The 17,978-nt window shown below is 51.4% G+C and overlaps 1 protein-coding gene across 7 annotated transcripts in view; it reads right to left on the bottom strand.

Moving 5' to 3' along the window:
• Positions 1–8,332, bottom strand: part of GRAMD1A (GRAM domain containing 1A) — a 33,153-nt gene extending 24,821 nt beyond the window's left edge. For 2 of the 7 annotated variants that reach the window (XM_033225679.1, XM_033225682.1), the window contains exons 1-2: positions 8,221–8,330; positions 6,773–7,070 (exon numbers count right to left, since the gene is read on the bottom strand). In XM_033225679.1, coding sequence (XP_033081570.1) covers positions 6,773–7,041 — 269 coding nt within the window. In that variant the 5' untranslated portion in view covers positions 7,042–7,070; positions 8,221–8,330. Of the gene's footprint in view, positions 1–1,824; positions 1,937–2,593; positions 3,071–6,772; positions 7,071–8,220 lie in introns of those variants that run through there. The other 5 variants (XM_033225683.1, XM_033225684.1, XM_033225681.1 and 2 more) reach the window with 4 other exon arrangements.
• Between the last annotated feature and the right edge of the window lie 9,646 nt (positions 8,333–17,978).

Here is a 17,978-nt window from a genome sequence, read left to right as displayed (position 1 = left end):
TCACTGTCTGGCAGGGAAGACAGAGCAAAGGCTACTTCTAAAGTGGCAAGGGGCTGGGCGCAGTGGCTGATGCCTGTAATCCCAGCACTTTGGGAGGCCGAGGTGGGTGGATCACTTGAGGTCGGGAGTTCGAGACCAGCCTGACCAACATAGTGAAACCCCATCTCTACTTAAAAATACAAAAATTAGCCAGGTGTGGTGGTAAGCGCCTGTAATCCCAGCTACTTGGGAGGCTGAGGCAGGAGAATCGCTTGAACCCAGGAGGCGGAGGTTGCAGTGAGCCGAGATCGAGTTACAGCACTCCAGCCTGGGCGACAGAGTGAGACTGCGTCTAAAAAAAAGAAGAAAATAGCCGGGCGCGGTGGCTCAAGCCTGTAATCCCAGCACTTTGGGAGGCCGAGGCGGGCGGATCACAAGGTCAGGAGATCGAGACCATCCTGGCTAACACAGTGAAACCCCGTCTCTACTAAAAAGTACAAAAAACTAGCCGGGCGAGGTGGCGCGCGCCTGTAGTCCCAGCTACTCGGGAGGCTGAGGCACGAGAATGGCGTGAACCCGGGAGGCGGAGCTTGCAGTGAGCTGAGATCCGGCCACTGCACTCCAGCTTGGGCAACAGAGCGAGACTCCGTCTCAAAAAAAAAAAAAAGAAGAAGAAAATAAAAAGAAAAAATACAGTGGCAAGAGGTGGAGGTGTCAGTGGCTGAAGCTGTTGGAGAGCCCAGGGGCTCACACAGTCAAGCAGGACTTGGGAATAATGCAGCCAAGCGGGGTGTGGATCTCGAGGACAAAGCGGCCAGGTAGCGGAATAATGTGTGGCACATGCTATACCAACTGTAACAGGTGGACATCGTCTGTTATCATTATGCCCTCCAAAGTGCCCTAGGTACTCCCAGGATCTTAGAAGGGAGGGTCCCAAGCCCACAGAGCCACAAGGGGTCTCACACTGTTCACACACACACACAAAACCAGAGGGTCTCAGCTGTACACAGAGAGGCCTAGGCACCACTCAATACTGTCACAAAGGGATACACAAGGGAATGTTCACACAAAAATGGAATCAGATGTAAGTTACAGTCACACCCACAGAGCCCCAGACACACGACAATGTCACAAATGGACACACACAGGTAACTTACATTGGCACACAGAGCTAAATAAGTTTCAAGCCAGGCACGGTGACTCACACCTGTAATCTCAGCACTATGGGAGGCTGAGGCGGGTGGACCACCTGAGGTCAGGAGTTCAAGACCAGCCTGGCCAATGTGGGGAAACCCCATCTCTACCAAAAATACAAAAATTAGCCAGGCATGGTGGCATGCGCCTGTAATCCCAGCTACTAGGGAGGCTGAGGCTGGAGAATCGCTTGAACCCAGAAGGCGGAGGTTGCAGTGAGCTGAGATAGCACCACTGCACTCCAGCCTGGGTGGCAGAGCCAGACTCTGTTTCAAAAAAAAAAAAAAGAGAGAGTTTCAGAGCTAAATTACAGGCATATGCAGGCACAGAGGGTCACAGTAGAACCCAGAGCCCCAGGCACACTTGTACACACACCACTAAGTCACAATGGGAAGCACACTGGTAACTTACAGCCACGCTTGGAGCCGCAGATGGAATTAATGGTAAAACACACACAGCCCAAGAGGGATCAGGGCTGCTATACACAGTAGCTCCAGACACACATACACACACTCCAACGTCACACTCAGACACACAGGGGTAATTTATATTTGCACAGGGAGCCACAGATGGGATGAGACACAGGACACACACACAACCAGCTGCTCACAGCCACAGACTTGGAACCCCAGACACACACAGGTAACTTACAGTAACACACAGAGCCGCGGTCAGAATTAATGGTAAGTTACACGCAGGAACCCTATCAGAGGCCCAAAGCTGCTGCAGGCTAGCAGCCCCAGACACACGTACACACACTGGCAAGACAATTCACAGTCGGAAGCACATGCGCCCACCTGGACCGGAAGGGGAGTAAGAAGTCAATTCCGAGCACACAGGACCCCCCGCCCCCCATGATCTCAAGCACGCGGTCCTGGGGAGACGCAGGAAGCCCCCACCCCCGGCAGCCGCGAGACCCACAACAGTCAAGGACGGTGGGAGGGGGACCAGCCAGGAGGGGGCTGCTCCGGGCGCGCCCAGAGCTCCGCGGCCTGTGGGCCTGGGCTGGTCCCGATACTCCCTCCATCCCAGGCCGGAGCCCCAGTTCTGCCTCGCGTTCACCCCTCGCTTACCAGGCAGAGGGGTGCCAGGCCTGGGGGCCCTGCCCGCAGGCCGCCCTCCCCGCCAGATGAGCCCGCGGGCCCCCAGCCAAACCCCGCAATCCAGTGCGTCGCTGGCCGGCAGTGGCGACCCAGACCTCAGGCCCTGCCCTGCGTCCGCGCCCCACCCCCCAGCTGCACCCCTCGCCCGGGGGACCCCTGCCCCGCCCCCACCCCCATCGCCCAGGCCGGGGCCACGTGCAGAGGCCCCCGACCTCTGCAGCGGCCGCGCCGCTCCCTCCCCGAGCCCGCGGCGCCCCCTCCCTCCGGTGGCCTCCCCGGCGCGCCCGGTCCCTGAGCCCCGGCCGCCGGGTCCTTACTCGAACATGGATGCGGCGCGGCGGGCGCGCCCCGGGCGCGGGGCAGGGCAAGGCAGGGCCGGGCTGCGCGGGGCTGGGCTGCGCTGGGCGTCCCCGCAGGGCACCGGCCTGGCCTTCCGCGGCCGCCGCCCCCACCCGACCCAACCGCCCGCACAAAAGGCCGGAGCCGCCGGAGGCCGCCGCGGCGTCAGCGACACCCCCTTCCTTCCCCCGCCCCGCCGCGTCACGGCGCCGCCCCCCGCCCGGGAGGGAAGGCGGGGAGGGGCGGCCGAGGCCTAGAAGGAGGGAGAAGCCGGGGAGGGAGGGACTGGACAGAGAAGGGGCAACAGAGGGGCAGAGAGACAGAGAAGGAGACAAAGAGACTTTATTAAAACCAAACATCGTGGAGGCAGCTGCCTGCCGCAGGCTGGGGAGCCACCTTCCCTAGTACCTAGAAAAGGGTCCTCAGCAACTACTATGCCCCTGGCCAGGAGCTCCCGGACCTCCCAAGGAGGAACCTGAGAGCCGGGGCGAAGGTGGGGGAGGACTGGAGATGCTGGGAAACTGAGGTGTGTGTATGGGGGAGGGAGCCCGAAGCTGGCGGGAAGGGGTGGGGCTGTTTGGCCTCCTCCTTCCCTCTCCCAGTCTCTGAGCCCGGGTTCCTGGTCCCAGGAGGTCGTGTGCCTCCGTTTCTAGGGACTTCCCAGTCTCGGTCGGCCCGTCCAAGTACCAAGTCAGAATCCAGCCTCCCTAGCTCTTATCTGTGCTCAGACCTTGGGCTCATCATCCCAATGCTGGGAGTCCCACTGACTCGGTGGTAAGGGCTTTTCCCGGGGACAGCGCAGGAACGGGCAAAAGCAGTCCTTTTACGGAAGGAGAAGCCCGGCCTGTAAGATGGGAAGTGACTTGGGGTCACCCGGTAGGTAGGCGGCAGAGTTGGATTCGATCCTGCTCTGACGCCATAACTTGCGTCCCCCACTCTGCAAGAGGTCAGAGTCGTGGTGTCCTGGACTTCTGGCCCAACCGCTCAGAAATGCGAGTCCCACCTCACAGCTCCGGGCCGTGGCTCCCCAGCGCTCTCCAGGGTACGCTGTCCCCGCGTCTTTTGAAAAAACTCCCTTCCCATCGCTCTACATCAACCCTTCCCCTCCTCCTGCAAGAGAACCCCACCTGACTTCTCCATTTTGATGAATGGCAGGCCCAGAACCTCGGAGTCTTTCCTGACCCTCTCCTTTCTTTCACACCGCATCCAATCTGTCACAAACTCTGTGGGCTCCACGTATAAAATCAAATCGCTCCAGATTCTAAACTCTTCTTCCTCCACTGCCCACACCCTGGCCCAGCCTCCATCCTCTCCTGCCTGGACATCCCAGCAGTCTCCTGCCTGATCTCCCTGCTCCCATCCCTGCCTCTACTGTCTGTTCTCACCTGCAGCCAGAGAGAGCCTGGGACCACCTGAGTCAGGTAACAACCCTCCTGGCTCAGAGCTCTGCCCCAGCTGTACCTCACTCCAGGTAAAAGCAAAGTCCTCACCTTGGCACCCAAGGCCCCTGTCAGCTCTCTGACTTCAGCTCGTCATCTCACCCCCCAACCCCGCTCATGCCCTCCATCCAGCCTTCCCGCTGTTCTACTAACTCACCAGGCACCTCCAAGACCTTTGCATCGACTATTCCCTCTGTTTGGACAGCACCACCCCCCCCACCCCCACCATGCCCTACCTCCCATGCTACTCCCCACCCCCCAAACCCCCCATCCCCCATCTGACATTTGCTGCCTCCCACCCGCCAATGTCAAAGAGCCCCTCCTCCCACCACCTTCCTCTGTCCAACTGATCTCTTTAGATTTCTCTTTGGTCTGTTTCTTCTGTAATGCTTTTACTTTGTTAATTAAAGAATATTTATTTCAGGTCGGGCGCAGTGGCTCATGCCTGTAATCCCAGCACTTTGGGAGGCCAAGGCGGGTGGATCACCTGAGATCAGGAGTTCGAGATCAGCCTGGCCAACATGGTGAAACCCCATCTCTACTAAAAATACAAAAAAATTAGCCAAGTATAGTGGCTTGCGCCTATAATCCCAGCTACCCAGGAGGCTGAGGCAGGAGAATTGCCTGAACTCGGGAGGTGGAGGTTGCAGTAAGCCAAGATCAGGCCACTGCACTCCAGCCTGGACAACAGAGCAAGACTCCATCTCAAAAAAAAAAAAAAAAGGAAAAATATAATGGTCCTTTGTGTCCCCTGTACCTATATAGAATAGATGTGGACATTTTGCCATTTTGCTTCAGGTCCTTGTTTTAAAAGAAATAAATGATTACAGTTACAACCAAAGGCCTGGCTCCCCATCCCTCCTTTCCCTTCCCGTGTCCGCCAAGGAGCCTGCTGCCTGCCCTGCAGTTGGTGTGTTTCCTTCCTGTGCTTTTTTTTTTTTTTTTTTTTTTGAGACAAGGTCTTGCTCAGTCGCTCAGGCTGGGGTAATTCAGTGGCTCAATCTCGGCTCACTGCAGCCTCCACCTTCTGGGTTCAAGCGATTCTCTTGCCCCAGCTTCCTGAATAGCTGGGATTACAGGCACGCGCTACCACGCCTGGCTAATTTTTGTGTTTTTAGTAGAGATGGGGTTTCACCATGTTGGCCAGGCTGGTCTCGAACTCCTGACTTCAGGTGATCTGTCTGCCTTGGCCTCCCAAAGTGCTGGGATTACAGGCATGAGCCAGCACGCCTGGCCCCTGTGCACTTTTCTGTCCTTTTTCTACATCAGGAGGCATCCACCAACAGTATCGCCCATTATCCAGTGTCCTTTTTAAAAGATACATGATTAGGCTTCCTCTGTTTCATTTGCAACTTGCTCTCCCCCATCATCAGTGTTTCTGCGATTTCTCCACATCCATGCACAAAGCTCTGCTTCATAAACTTTAACTCTTATCGAGTGTCCCTTGTTGGAAGAAACCACAGTGGCTACTTCTTCTGTTCAGGGTCAGTAAGTTCTTTCCTCTTCCCCCTGTGGCCCTGAACCTCCCATTTTCTGTCTCCTTGTACCAGAGGTAGTGTTTCTTTGCAGAAGTTGTGTTTAAACTTTTTTTTTTCTTTGTTTTCTTCTTCTTCTCTCTTTTTTTTTTTTTTTTTTTTTTTTTTGCCTGTGATCTATAGCAGGAATACCTTTCACATGGGCTTCCAGCACGCACTCAGAAATACACATAATGCCACGGAAGTTGTAAGAAACCACACTTACCCTCACTAGGCCTTATGCATGGTGTTATTTGCAATTCTATTTTATGTTGATTTGGATAAAGAAGTGCTGATTGCGGTTGGGCGCTGCGCCTCACAATCTCAGCACTTTGGGAGGCTGAGGAGGGTGCATCACCTGAGCTCAGGAGTTCAAGACGAACCTGGGCAACATGGTCAGACCTCATCGCTACTAAAAATACAAAAAAATAGACGGGTGTGGTGGTGCACATCTGTGGTCCCAGCTACTGGGTGGAGGGGGGAGCAATGGAAGTTGCAGTGAGCCAAGATCGTGCCACTGCACTTCAGCCTGGGTGACAGAGAGAGATGCTGTCTCAAAAAGGAAAAAAAGGGCTGATTGCAATTCACTATATTAGTTTTATGTCCCTTAAATGGGTCTTGACCCACAGTTTGAAAAACACTGGGTGGGGTTCACCTCCACCCATCCACTAGTTTTTTTTTTTTTTTTTTTTTTGAGACAGTCTTGCTCTGTCGCCCAGGATGGAGTAGTGGCGCGATCTCGGCTCACTGCAACCTCTGCCTGCCAGGTTCAAGCGAACCGCCTGCCCCAGCCTCCTGAATAACTGGAATTACAGGTGCCCACCACCATTGCTGGCTAATTTTGTATTTTTAGTCAAGATAGGGTTTCACCATGTTGGCCAGGCTGATCTTGAACTGCTAACCTCAGGTGATCCACCAGCTTCGGCCTCCCAAAGTGCTGGGATTATAGGCATGAACCACTGCACCCAGCTTCCCCTCCATTCTTACTAGGCAGAGCTCAGCTGAGCTCACTCATAGCTGGTTGTCCCAATGCACACCCTCAGTTTTTACCTTTTGTTTGTGCATCTGTTTCGCGGCTTTGAGTCAGCCCTCTGTGGGGCTAAGGTTGCGCTCTGACCCACAGCCACAAGGACCCCACCCTTGACAGAGAGAACCCTCCCTAGACGGAGAGACCCTCTTTCCCGTCCCACTGCCCAGGTCTGACCTGTCCTGGGACAGACTCTGCGGGTCTGGCGTCCTCAGCTGCTGCCGGCGTTGGAGGGTTGGGGTGCAGGCAGGGGACTCCCCATCACCGCATGGTGTTATGTGAATGATGGGCACTTCCAGGAGCTTCCAGGACTCAGAGGCCAGGCCCTGGGCCCTGTCACCCTGTGGCTGCTGCTTTTGCTGCCCAGCTGGGAGGGCAGGCGAGCCCTGGGGACTGCCCTGTGCCAACAGGGTCTCCCAAGGCATCAGGGGCAGGACCTCATCCATGGGGAGGGTCTGGAACAGCGATGTGGTCTCTGGGAGACAGAAAAGAGAGGTGAGAGGTAGAGTTCCTGCTCAAGCCCCTTACCACCTTCCCCTGTGGCTCCACTAAGAGAAATGAGCTATGATTAAGAGCACAGTTGGGGACCAGGCGCAGTAGCTTATGCCTATAATCCCAGCTCTCTGGGAGACTGAGGTAGAAGGATCACTTGAAGCCAGGAGTTTGAGACTAGTCTGGGCAGCATAGCAAGACCCTATCTCTACAAAAAGTTAAAAATTAGCTAGGCATGGTGGCACATCCCTATAGCCCTGGCTACTCGGGAGGCTGAGGCGGTAGGATCGCATGAGAGTCCCAGAATTTGAGGCTGCAGTGAGCTATAATTGTGCCACTGCACTCCAACCTAGGCAACAAAGCGAGACCCTGTCTCAGGAAAAAAAAAGATCATGATTTGGGGGTCAGAGAGATCTGCGTGGGATTACCACCTCTGCTAACTTCCTTCCCTTATGACCCCAAGCCTGTTTTCTCTTTTGGAAACTCGAGATCCTGATAGGACCCCGTAGGATGGCCAGACAGTATCTGGAGGGCTCTGACATGCAAAGCACTAAGCCAGGGCCCCAACACAGTAAGTGCCCAGTTAATCCCATTTGCCTGTAGCTGGAACTGAGGTTTACCGAACCACATAGCTCCTATCTCATCTGTGGGGGGCCTGGGCAATTTTTTCGGAAAGCCCTGGGTGTTCTCTGTACCCACTCGTGCCCTGTGTCCCTTCCACACAAAGGGCCAGGAAGGAGCCAGGCCTCAGTGGGCACCAGAGGCCTGGGCCTGGGTAACAGCGGGCTGAACAGAGAGGCCGAATAGGGATTCCCCTTCCCTGTTTGCCTAGCAGTTGTGCCTCCCAAGACAAACAAAGGGAGGTGGCCAGCTGGGGCCTTCTGGGCCTGGGAGGAAGCCAGGCCAGTTCCTGAGCTGTGGCTGTGATGTTGGAGACTGCCTAGGCCTGGGGAGGCTAGACTGCAGTCTCTCTGTCCTCAAGACAGGGGCTTCTTGGCACCCAGCTGTTCAGGGAATAGGGAAGGGAGGACCTTCGGGAACCAGAGAGGGTTTCCCCGGTTTTGGAAAAGACCTTGTCACCTACAGGCCAGGCCTGGATCTTCCCAGGCACCCGAGTACCCCAATACCCCTACCTTATGGGGTCCTCCTCCTTCTGTCCACACAGGGTTCAGACTTGCAGGGAAAAGGCGGAAGACCAGGCACTTCCTTTCCCCTAGGAGTCCTAGCTGGGCCAGAGGCATGACCTTGCAGGCTGGAATAGTCATGACCATGTCCGGCTGGAGTCGTGTTACTCTCTGGCCAGCTGCTCCTGGGAGAAAGGACAGAGTGGGGATGGAGGTGGAGGTGCTCGTACCCGTACCAAGGAGGAGGCAGAAGGAACCCCCTCATCCTTCCATTCTTGGCTATACAGGTAAGAAAGGCTACCTACCCCAGGCCTCTTGTGGTCCATCTCTCGTGTTGGTCTGTGGCCAGCCACAGTGTAGCATATCCAATTACATTGGAGCCCAAGTCCCTAGACAGAGAGGCCCCCTTTCCCATCCCACTGCCCAGGTCTGAACTGTTTCCGGACAGACTCTGCAGGTTTGGAGTCCTCAGCCGTTGCAAGCATCATAGGGGCATCCCCCAACTCCAACTCCCCAAGAATGCTCCTCCAAGTTCAGAAAATACCCCCAGGTGGCCAAATCCAAATTCCAGTCCTTGTCTTCCCCAGCTGCTCTTAGAAGCCCTGACCCTGGGAGATGCTTCTTCCTCCTGGAAGGCTCCCTTGGCCACTGTGATGTCACAGTTTTCTCTTTTCCCACCTCAGGCAGCTCCATCTCGTTTCGTGCACAACTCCTGCCCCTCTCCTTGGTCCGTAAAAGCTGGCATTCCCCATGGCTGAGGTCTGGGAACTTCTCTCTTACTTTTCCAGTTTCTTTTCTTTTTTTTTTTTTGAGATGGAGTCTTGCTCTGTTGCCCAGACTGGAGTGCAATGGCACAATCTTGGCTCACTGCAACCTCTACTGCCCAGGTTCTGGCAATTCTCTGACTTCAGCTTCCCAAGTAGCTGGGATTACAGGCATGCATCACCATGCCTGGCTAGTTTTTGTATTTTTTTTTTTTTTTTTTTTCTTTTTTTGAGACGGAGTCTCGCTCTGTCGCCCGGACTGGAGTGCAGTGGCCGGATCTCAGCTCACTGCAAGCTCCGCCTTCCGGGTTCACGACATTCTCCTGCCTCAGCCTCCCGAGTAGCTGGGACTATAGGCGCCCGCCACGTCGCCCGGCTAGTTTTTTGTATTTTTTAGTAGAGACGGGGTTTCACAGTGTTAGCCAGGATGGTCTCGATCTCCTAACCTCGTGATCCGCCCGTCTCGGCCTCCCAAAGTGCTGGGATTACAGGCTTGAGCCACCGCGCCCGGCCTAGTTTTTGTATTTTTTTTAGTAGACACAGGGTTTCACCATGTTGGCCAGCTTGGTCCCAAACTCCTGATCTCAAGTGATTCGCCCACCTCGGCCTCCCAAAGTGATAGGATTACAGGCATGAGTCACCATGCATGGCCATTTTCCAGTTTTATTATATGAGAATTGATATATACCCATAGATGTAGGTTATAATGTATAACAATAAAATGTTATAAGATATGGGGTGTATAACAATAAAACGACCCCCTAACTCCATCCACCAATTCAGTTTGAGACCCAGCACATCACCAGGGAGTACCCTGTGACTGCCTTGGGCCCCTCCCCATTCCACTTTTGTCTCGCTTTCAGAAGTCTCTATTGCCCTTTGTTTGATGGTTATCATTCCCTTACATTTTTATTTTTATTTATTTCTTTATTAGAGACAGGGTTTCACTCTCTCTCCAGACTGCCATCATACTCATTGCAGCCTCCAATTCCTGGACTCAAGCAATCCTCCTGCCTCAGCCTCCTGAGTAGCTGGGACTACAGGTTTGTACCATCACTCTTGGCCAATCTTTAAATTTTTGGTAGAGATGAGGTCTCCCTATATTGCCCAGGCTAGTCTTCAATCTTCAACTCCTGGGCTCAAGTGATTCTCCTGCTTCAGCTTCCCCAAGTGATGAGATTACAGGCACACACCACCACACATGGCTAATTTTTAAAATTTTTTGTAGAAGCGGGGTTTTGCCATGTTGCCGAGGCTGCTCTTGAACTCCTGGGCTCAAGGGATTCTCCTGCCTCAGCCTCCCAAAGTGCTGGGATTACAGGCGTGCACCACCACACCTGGCTACTTTTTTTTTTTTTTTTTATGTAGAGATGGGGTTTTGCCATATTGCCCAGGCTCATCTTAAACTCCTGGGCTCAAGTGATCCTCCTGCCTCAGCCTCCCAAAGTGCTGAGATTACCAGCATGAGCCCCCATGCCCGGCCCAGTTCCTCACTTTTTTTTTTTTTTTTTGAGACGGAGTCTCACTTTGTCGCCCAGGCTGGAGTGCAGTGGCGCGATCTCAGCTCACTGCAAGCTCCACCACCCGGGTTCACGTCATTCTCCTGCCTCAGCCTCCCGAGTAGCTGGGACTACAGGCGCCCGCCACCATGCCCAGCTAATTTTTTTGTATTTGTAGTAGAGACAGGGTTTCACCGTGTTAGCCAGGATGGTCTCCATCTTCTGACCTCGTGATCTGCCCGCCTCGGCCTCCCAAAGCCAGTCCCTTATTTTTTAAATAGTTATTATCATATTGGTATGCATCTCTAAACAATATGATTTTTAGTTTTCCTTGCTTTTGAGCATTTATTTATTTATTTATTTATTTAAGACAGAGTTTCACTCTTGTTGCCCAGGCTGGAGTACAATGGTGTGATCTTGGCTCACTGAAACTTCTGCCTCCTGGGTTCAAGTGATTCTCCTGCCTCGGCCTCCTGAGTAGCTGGGATTACAGGCATGCGCCATCATGCCAGGCTAATTTTGTATTTTTAGTAGAGATGGGGTTTCTCCATGTTGATCAGGCTAGTCTCGAACTCTTGACTGTCATGCACATCCCTGTGAAGAGACCACCAAAAAGGCTTTGTGTGAGCAACATGGCTGTTTATTTCACCTGGGTGCAGGCGGGCTGAGTCCGGAAAGAGAGTCAGCAAAGGGAGATAAGGGTGGGGCCATTTTATAGGATTTGGGTAGATAAAGGAAAATTACAGTCAAAGGGGGGTTCTCTGGCGGGCAGGAGTGGGGGTCACAAGGTGCTCAGTGGGGGAGCTTTTTGAGCCGGGATGAGCCAGGAAAAGGAATTTCACAAGATAGTATCATCGCTTAAGGCAAGGACCAGCCATTTTCACTTCTTTTGTGTTGGAATGTCATCGGCTAAGGCAGGGCATTTGCACTTCTTTTGTGATTCTTCAGTTACTTCAGGCCATCTGGGCGTATAAGTGCAACTCACAGGGGATGTGATGGCTTGGCTTGGGCTCAGAGGCCTGACACTGACCTTAGGTGATCTGCCTGCCTTGACCTCTCAAAGTGCTGGGATTACAGGCATGAGTCACTGCGCCTGGTTGAGCTTTTAAAAATAAAATCATACCATTTGTCATCTTCTGTGACTTGGTTTTCTTACATTATTCCTAAGATTCATCCACATGGCTGCAGGTTAACTACACTTCATCAATTTTTGCTGGTTGTATTAGTCCATTTTCACACTGTTATAAAGACATACTCGAGACGGGGTAATTTATTTAAAAAAAAAAAGAGAGAGATTTAACTGACTCACAGTTCCCCATGGCTGGGGAGACCTCAGGAAACTTACAGTCATGGTGGAAGTGGAAGTGGAAGGAGGCACGTCTTACATGGTGGCAGGTGAGAAAGAGTGCATGTTAGCACAGAAAAAACTACCATTTTTAAAACCATCAGGTCTTGGGAGAATTCACTCACTATCACGGGAACAGCATAGAGGAAACCGCCCCCATAATCTAATCATTTCCCAACAGGTCTCTCCCTAAGCACCTGGGAATTACAATTCAATGGGAGATTTGGGGGCAGTCACAAAGCCTAACCATATCACTGGTGCACGATATCCTTTTGTGGAAACACATCACAGTTCATTTATCCATTTTTCCTGCCTGTGGACACTGGGTTGTTTCTAGTTTTGTGCTATGATGAATGGAGCTGTCATGAATGCTCCTGGGTAAGCCAGAGGCACACCGATTGTCCAACCATCCCTTCCTCATGTGTGTGGGTCTGTCTCTGAGTGCCCAGGTTGATTCTGTGGATCTACTGTCTAGCCCTAACCCTATAAGACATTGCTTATAGCCAGGTGCAGTGGCTCACACCTGTAATTCCAGCACTTTGGGAAACCAAGGTAGGAGGATCACTTGAGGCCAGGAGTTCAAGAACAGCCTGGGCAACATGGAGAAACCCCATCTCTACAAAATTTTTAAAAATTAGCAGGGCATGGTGGCGAATGCCTGTGGTCTCAGCTACTTGGGAGGCTGAGGTGGGAGGATTGCTTGAGGTCAGGAGCTTGAGGCTGCAGTGAGGTGTGTTCCCACCACTGCACACCAGCACACCAGCCTGAGCGACAGACTCTCTCTAAAAAAACACGACATTATTTCTTTTTTTTTTTTTTTTTTTTTGAGATGGAGTCTCGCTCTGTCACCCAGGCTGGAGTGCAGTGGCTGGATCTCAGCTCACTGCAAGCTCCGTCTCCCGGGTTGATGCCATTCTCCTGCCTCAGCCTCCCGAGCAGCTGGGACTACAGGCGCCCGCCGCCTTTCCTGGCTAGTTTTTTGTATTTTTTAGTAGAGACGGGGTTTCACCATGTTAGCCAGGATGGTCTCGCTCTCCTGACCTTGTGATCCGCCCGTCTCAGCCTCCCAAAGTGCTGGGATTACAGGCTTGAGCCACAGCGCCCGGCCTACGACATTATTTCAATTACTTAGCTCTACAGTACCTCCTGATGTCGGATAAAGTAAGTGTTCTCATATTGTTCTTCTTACACAGAGTCAGCTTGTCAAGCTCCAAAGCCAGGAAAATTGACAATGAGAATTTGATTGTTATGCTATAACCAACAATTGATATCTTTACAATACCGAGTTTTCCAAAGTGACTACGTGGGGTCACTCTCCAAGTATTTAGGTATGTTTTAATGTCACTCTGTGTGTTCAGGTATTTTTTTAAATTGTGGGGCCAGGTCTGTTAGCTCACACCTGTAATCCCAGCACTTTGGAAGGGTGAGGTGGGAGGATGGCTTGAGGCCAGTTCAAGACCAGCGTGGACAACATAGTAAGACCCCATTTCTAAAAAAATAATAATAATACAAACAATTAACTGATTATAGTGGCACGCACCTGCAGTCCCAGTTGCTCCAGAGGCTGAAGTGGGAGGATTGACTGAGCCTGGGAGGTTGAGGCTGCAATGAGCTATGATCAGGCCACTGCACTCCAGCCTGGGTGACGTAAGACACTGTCTCAAAAAACAAAACAAAATAAAACCACACAAAAAACACCTGTGGTAAAATACATACATAACAAAATTTACCATTGTAACCATTCTTAAATGTGCAGTTCAGTAGTACTTAGTACACTCACACTGTTGTATAAACATTTACGGTTTTTTTTTTTTTTGAGGTGGAGTCTCGCTCTGTCGCCCAGACTGGAGTGCAGTGGCACTATCTCGGCTCACTGCAAGCTCTGCTTCCCGGGTTCATGACATTCTCCTGCCTCAGCCTCCCGAGTAGCTGGGACTACAGGCGCCCGCCACCACACCTGGCTAATTTTTTGTATTTTTAGTAGAGATGGGGTTTCACCATGTTAGCCAGGATGGTCTCGATTTCCTGACCTCGTGATCCGCCTGCCTCCGCCTCCCAAAGTGCTGGGATTACAGGCGTGAGCCACCGCGTCTGGCCTCATTTAGGCTTTTTTTTTTTTTTTTTTTTTGAGACGGAGTCTCGCTCTGTCGCCCAGGCTGGAGTGCAGTGGCCGGGTCTCAGCTCACGGCAAGCTCCGCCTCCTGGGTTTACGCCATTCTCCTGCCTCAGCCTCCCAAGCAGCTGGGACTACAGGCGCCCGCCATGTCGCCCGGCTAGTTTTTTGTATTTTTTAGTAGAGACGGGGTTTCACCATGTTAGCCAGGATGGTCTCGATCTCCTGACCTCGTGATCCGCCCGTCTCAGCCTCCCAAAGTGCTGGGATTACAGGCTTGAGCCACCGCGCCCGGCCATTTAGGCATTTTTTAAAGTATAGGAGTTTTTTTTTGTGGGGGGCGGCTGGGCATGGTGGTTCACACCTATAATCCTAGGACTTTGGGAGGCTGAGGTCAGAGGACTGCTTGAGGCCAGGAGTTCGAGACCAGCCTGGGCAAGATGGTGAGATCCCATCTCTATTTCTTTTTTTAAGTTTTTCTTGTAAAGTTCTTTCATATCTTGTGTGAAGACACATAAGTGTCCATCAGCAATTTTTTCTTTGTTGCTTCATTTTTTTTTTTTTTTTTTTTTTGAGACAGAGTCTCGCTCTGTCACCCAGGCTGGAGTGCAGTGGCCAGATCTCAGCTCACTGCAAGCTTCGCCTCCCGGGTTCACGCCATTCTCCCACCTCAGCCTCCGGAGTAGCTGGGACTACAGGCGCCCACCACCTCGCCCGGCTAGTTTTTTGTATTTTTAGTAGAGACGGGGGTTTCACCGTGTTAGCCAGGATAGTCTCGATCTCCTGACCTCGTGATCCACCCATCTCGGCCTCCCAAAGTGCTGGAATTACAGGCTTGAGCCACCGCACCCGGCCTGCTTCATGTTTTTTAAAACCTTTTTATGACAGATGATACATACAGAAAAGGGACTAAAATATCAATGCACAATTATATATGTAATATATAATTACATGTAATTATAGATGTAATATATAATTATATGTAATATGTAATTACATATAATTATATATGTAATATGTAATTACATATAATTATATATGTAATTATAAAGGAAACACCTTGCAACTGCCACTGAGATCAAGAAAAAGCATGTGGTCGGCACCCCCAGACACCACAAGTGTCTTCCCATCAAACACTCTTCCCCTTGAAGAGAGGCACCTCCCTCACCCCTATGGTGACCCCTTCCTTTGCTTTTTTCGGGGGGTGGGTGGGCAGAGTCTAACTCTGTCATCCAAGTTGGAGTGCAATGGCACAATCCTCGCTCACTGCAACCTTCATCTCCCAGGTTCAAGCAATTCTCCTGCCTCAGCCTCCTTAGTAGCTGGGATTACAGATGTGTGCTGCCATGCCCAGCTAACTTTTGTATTTTTAGTAGAGATGGGATTTCACCATGTTGGCCAGGCTGGTCTCGAACTCCCGGCCTCAAGGGATCCATCTGCCTTGGCATCCCGAAGTGCTGAGATTACAGACGTCAGCCACTATGACTGGCCCCTTTGCTTTTCTTTAGTTTTACTACTTGAGTGTATATTCCCAAAAGCTCTAGTTTTGCAAGTTTCTGAACATCATACAAGTAGAACAACACACTTAGAATTCTTTTGTTTGGGCTTCTTCTTCTTCTTCTTTTTTTTTGAAATAGGGTTTTGCCCTGTTGCTCAGGCCGGAGTGCAGTGGCACAGTCACAGCTCACTGAAACCTCGAAATCCTGTGTTCAAGCCATCCTCCGACCTAAACCTCTCAAGTATATGGTGTGCACCAGTACACCTGCCTAATTTTTGTATTTTTTTTTAAAGACAGGGTCTCGCTATGTTGCCCAGGCTGGTCTCAAACTCCTGGGCTCAAGCAATCCTCCCACTTCAGCCTCCTAAAGATTACTAGTGTGAGCCATAATGCCCGGCCCAGCTGCTCTGATTTACCATTATGGTTGTGAATCATCCACCTTATTGTGTATGGCTAAACTTTGTTCATTTTTACCATTGTGTAGCATTCCATCTATGGAATAAATCGTGAATAAATGCCACTATTTACTTAATGATTTAACAATGGTGAATATTTGAGGACTTCTCATTTTGGACTAGTGGCATTATTCACCACAGTCAAGACATGGAAACCACTTAAGTGTCCATCAGTGATGAATAGATAAAGATACTTGGTATACAATACAACAGAATACTATGCAGCCTTCAAATTGGAGAAGACCCTGCCATTTGGATGAATCCGGAGGACGTTATGCTAAGTGAACTAAGCGAGACACAGAAGGACAAATACTGCATGATCTCACTTATATGTGGAACCTGAAAAAAACTCAAATACATAGAAACAGAGAATAGAGTGGTGGTTACCAGGCTCTGTGCTATGGCCCACGCTTGTGACAGTGGCACAGTCTCAGCTTACTGTAGCCTCTGCCTCTCTGGTTCAAGCGATTCCCCTGTCTCAGCCTCCCGAGTAGCTGGGATTACAGGCGTGCGCCACCACACATAGCTAATTTTTGTATTTTTGGTAGAGACGGGATTTCACCATGTTGGCCACGCTACTCTGGAACTCCTGACCTCAAGTGATCCACCCACCTCAGCCTCCCAAAGTGCCAGGATTACAGGCATGTGCCACTGGGCCCAGCCAGAAATGAAATCTCAGGCAGACCAGGGCCGCCTAACAACAGCCCCATGTTTTCTCATCAAAGAGCCCTGTGGATTGAAACCATCTCCCTCCTATTCAATTGTCTCTGCCTTTCTCATATTCAGAGGAATAACAGGGTCAGGGGACTGTCCACTGGAGTTCCAGCTGGGATGGGTTGGTGAGTTGGATGGTCCAGATCTTGTGCTGTTTCTACAGCTTTTTTCCATGTGAAGAGCTGATGCACAGATAAGGTGTGTGCATGCCTGAACGTCTCCCACTCCTACGCAGGTACTCAACAGTGTGTGGGCTGGTGTATTTCTGACAAACAGTAAGGAATAACATGATATTTGCGCTCCCCAGATACATGAAGATTTGTTGACTGTATCTGTCTGTTTCCAATGAACTTCTGGTTTTCCCCTAAATATGCCCACTTGGGTCTGGTAAGTTTTGACATCTTACCAAATCTCGCCCACGTTCTCTGTAATGCCTAATGTTTCTTCCCCACATGTGACTGGTTTTGACCCAATTCCTTCCCACATTTTCCACCCTGGAAAGTCCCTAACTTTTGATAGCCTACCCTTAATGCCTTGATCACAGCCTGGGCATTCTCCCTTTAGGCCAGATGGAGCCCCATTTCTGTAAAACTGATGCGCTCCTATGCACTAACGATGTGTCCATGGCGCAAGCTGCACAGGTCCCTCCTTGCCACCCCAAGTGATGCTGGGGCCTCTGTTTCTCATGAACTTCTGCTTTGTCTTTCGGGCATCTTGGATCAAAGTGCTGCTGTTCTCTCAGCAAAGACACCCAGTCCAAGGCCATCTCCTGCCCTTAAACTTGGGGCTATCCGGGGAGGAAACTTGGTGTATCTTGAATTGTCTAAGGAGCTAGCATCTTGACAATAACAGGACAGGAGGGATAATGGATTTTTTTTCTTGTTCTTTTTTCTTTTTTGCATTTTATGAACCAGAGCATTAAATTTTGGGCCTCCCAAGGGTTTTTCCCTCTGCCCAACTTCCTCCCTAGTACCTTTTCTCTGTTTTGACTTCTCATTTTATATACTTTATTCCCACCCTGAACACCCTGAGGGGCCCAAGATGTATTCTTTTTTTTTTTTTTTTTTGAGACGGAGTCTCGCTCTGTCGCCCAGGCTGGAGTGCAGTGGCCGGATCTCAGCTCACTGCAAGCTCCGCCTCCCGGGTTCACGCCATTCTCCTGTCTCAGCCTCCCGAGTAGCTGGGACTACAGGCGCCCACCACCTCGCCCGGCTAGTTTTTTGTATTTTTCAGTAGAGACAGGATTTCACCGTGTTAGCCAGGATGGTCTCGATCTCCTGACCTTGTGATCCGCCCGTCTCGGCCTCCCAAAGTGCTGGGATTACAGGCTTGAGCCACCGCGCCCGGCCCCAAGATATGTTCTAAGAAAGAATGCCCGT

The sequence above is a fragment of the Trachypithecus francoisi genome, unplaced genomic scaffold (assembly GCF_009764315.1).
Source record: "Trachypithecus francoisi isolate TF-2019V2 unplaced genomic scaffold, Tfra_2.0 Lachesis_group12, whole genome shotgun sequence".
Taxonomy (NCBI): Eukaryota; Metazoa; Chordata; class Mammalia; order Primates; family Cercopithecidae; genus Trachypithecus; species Trachypithecus francoisi.
This window is presented reverse-complemented; position numbering and strand designations above follow the sequence as displayed.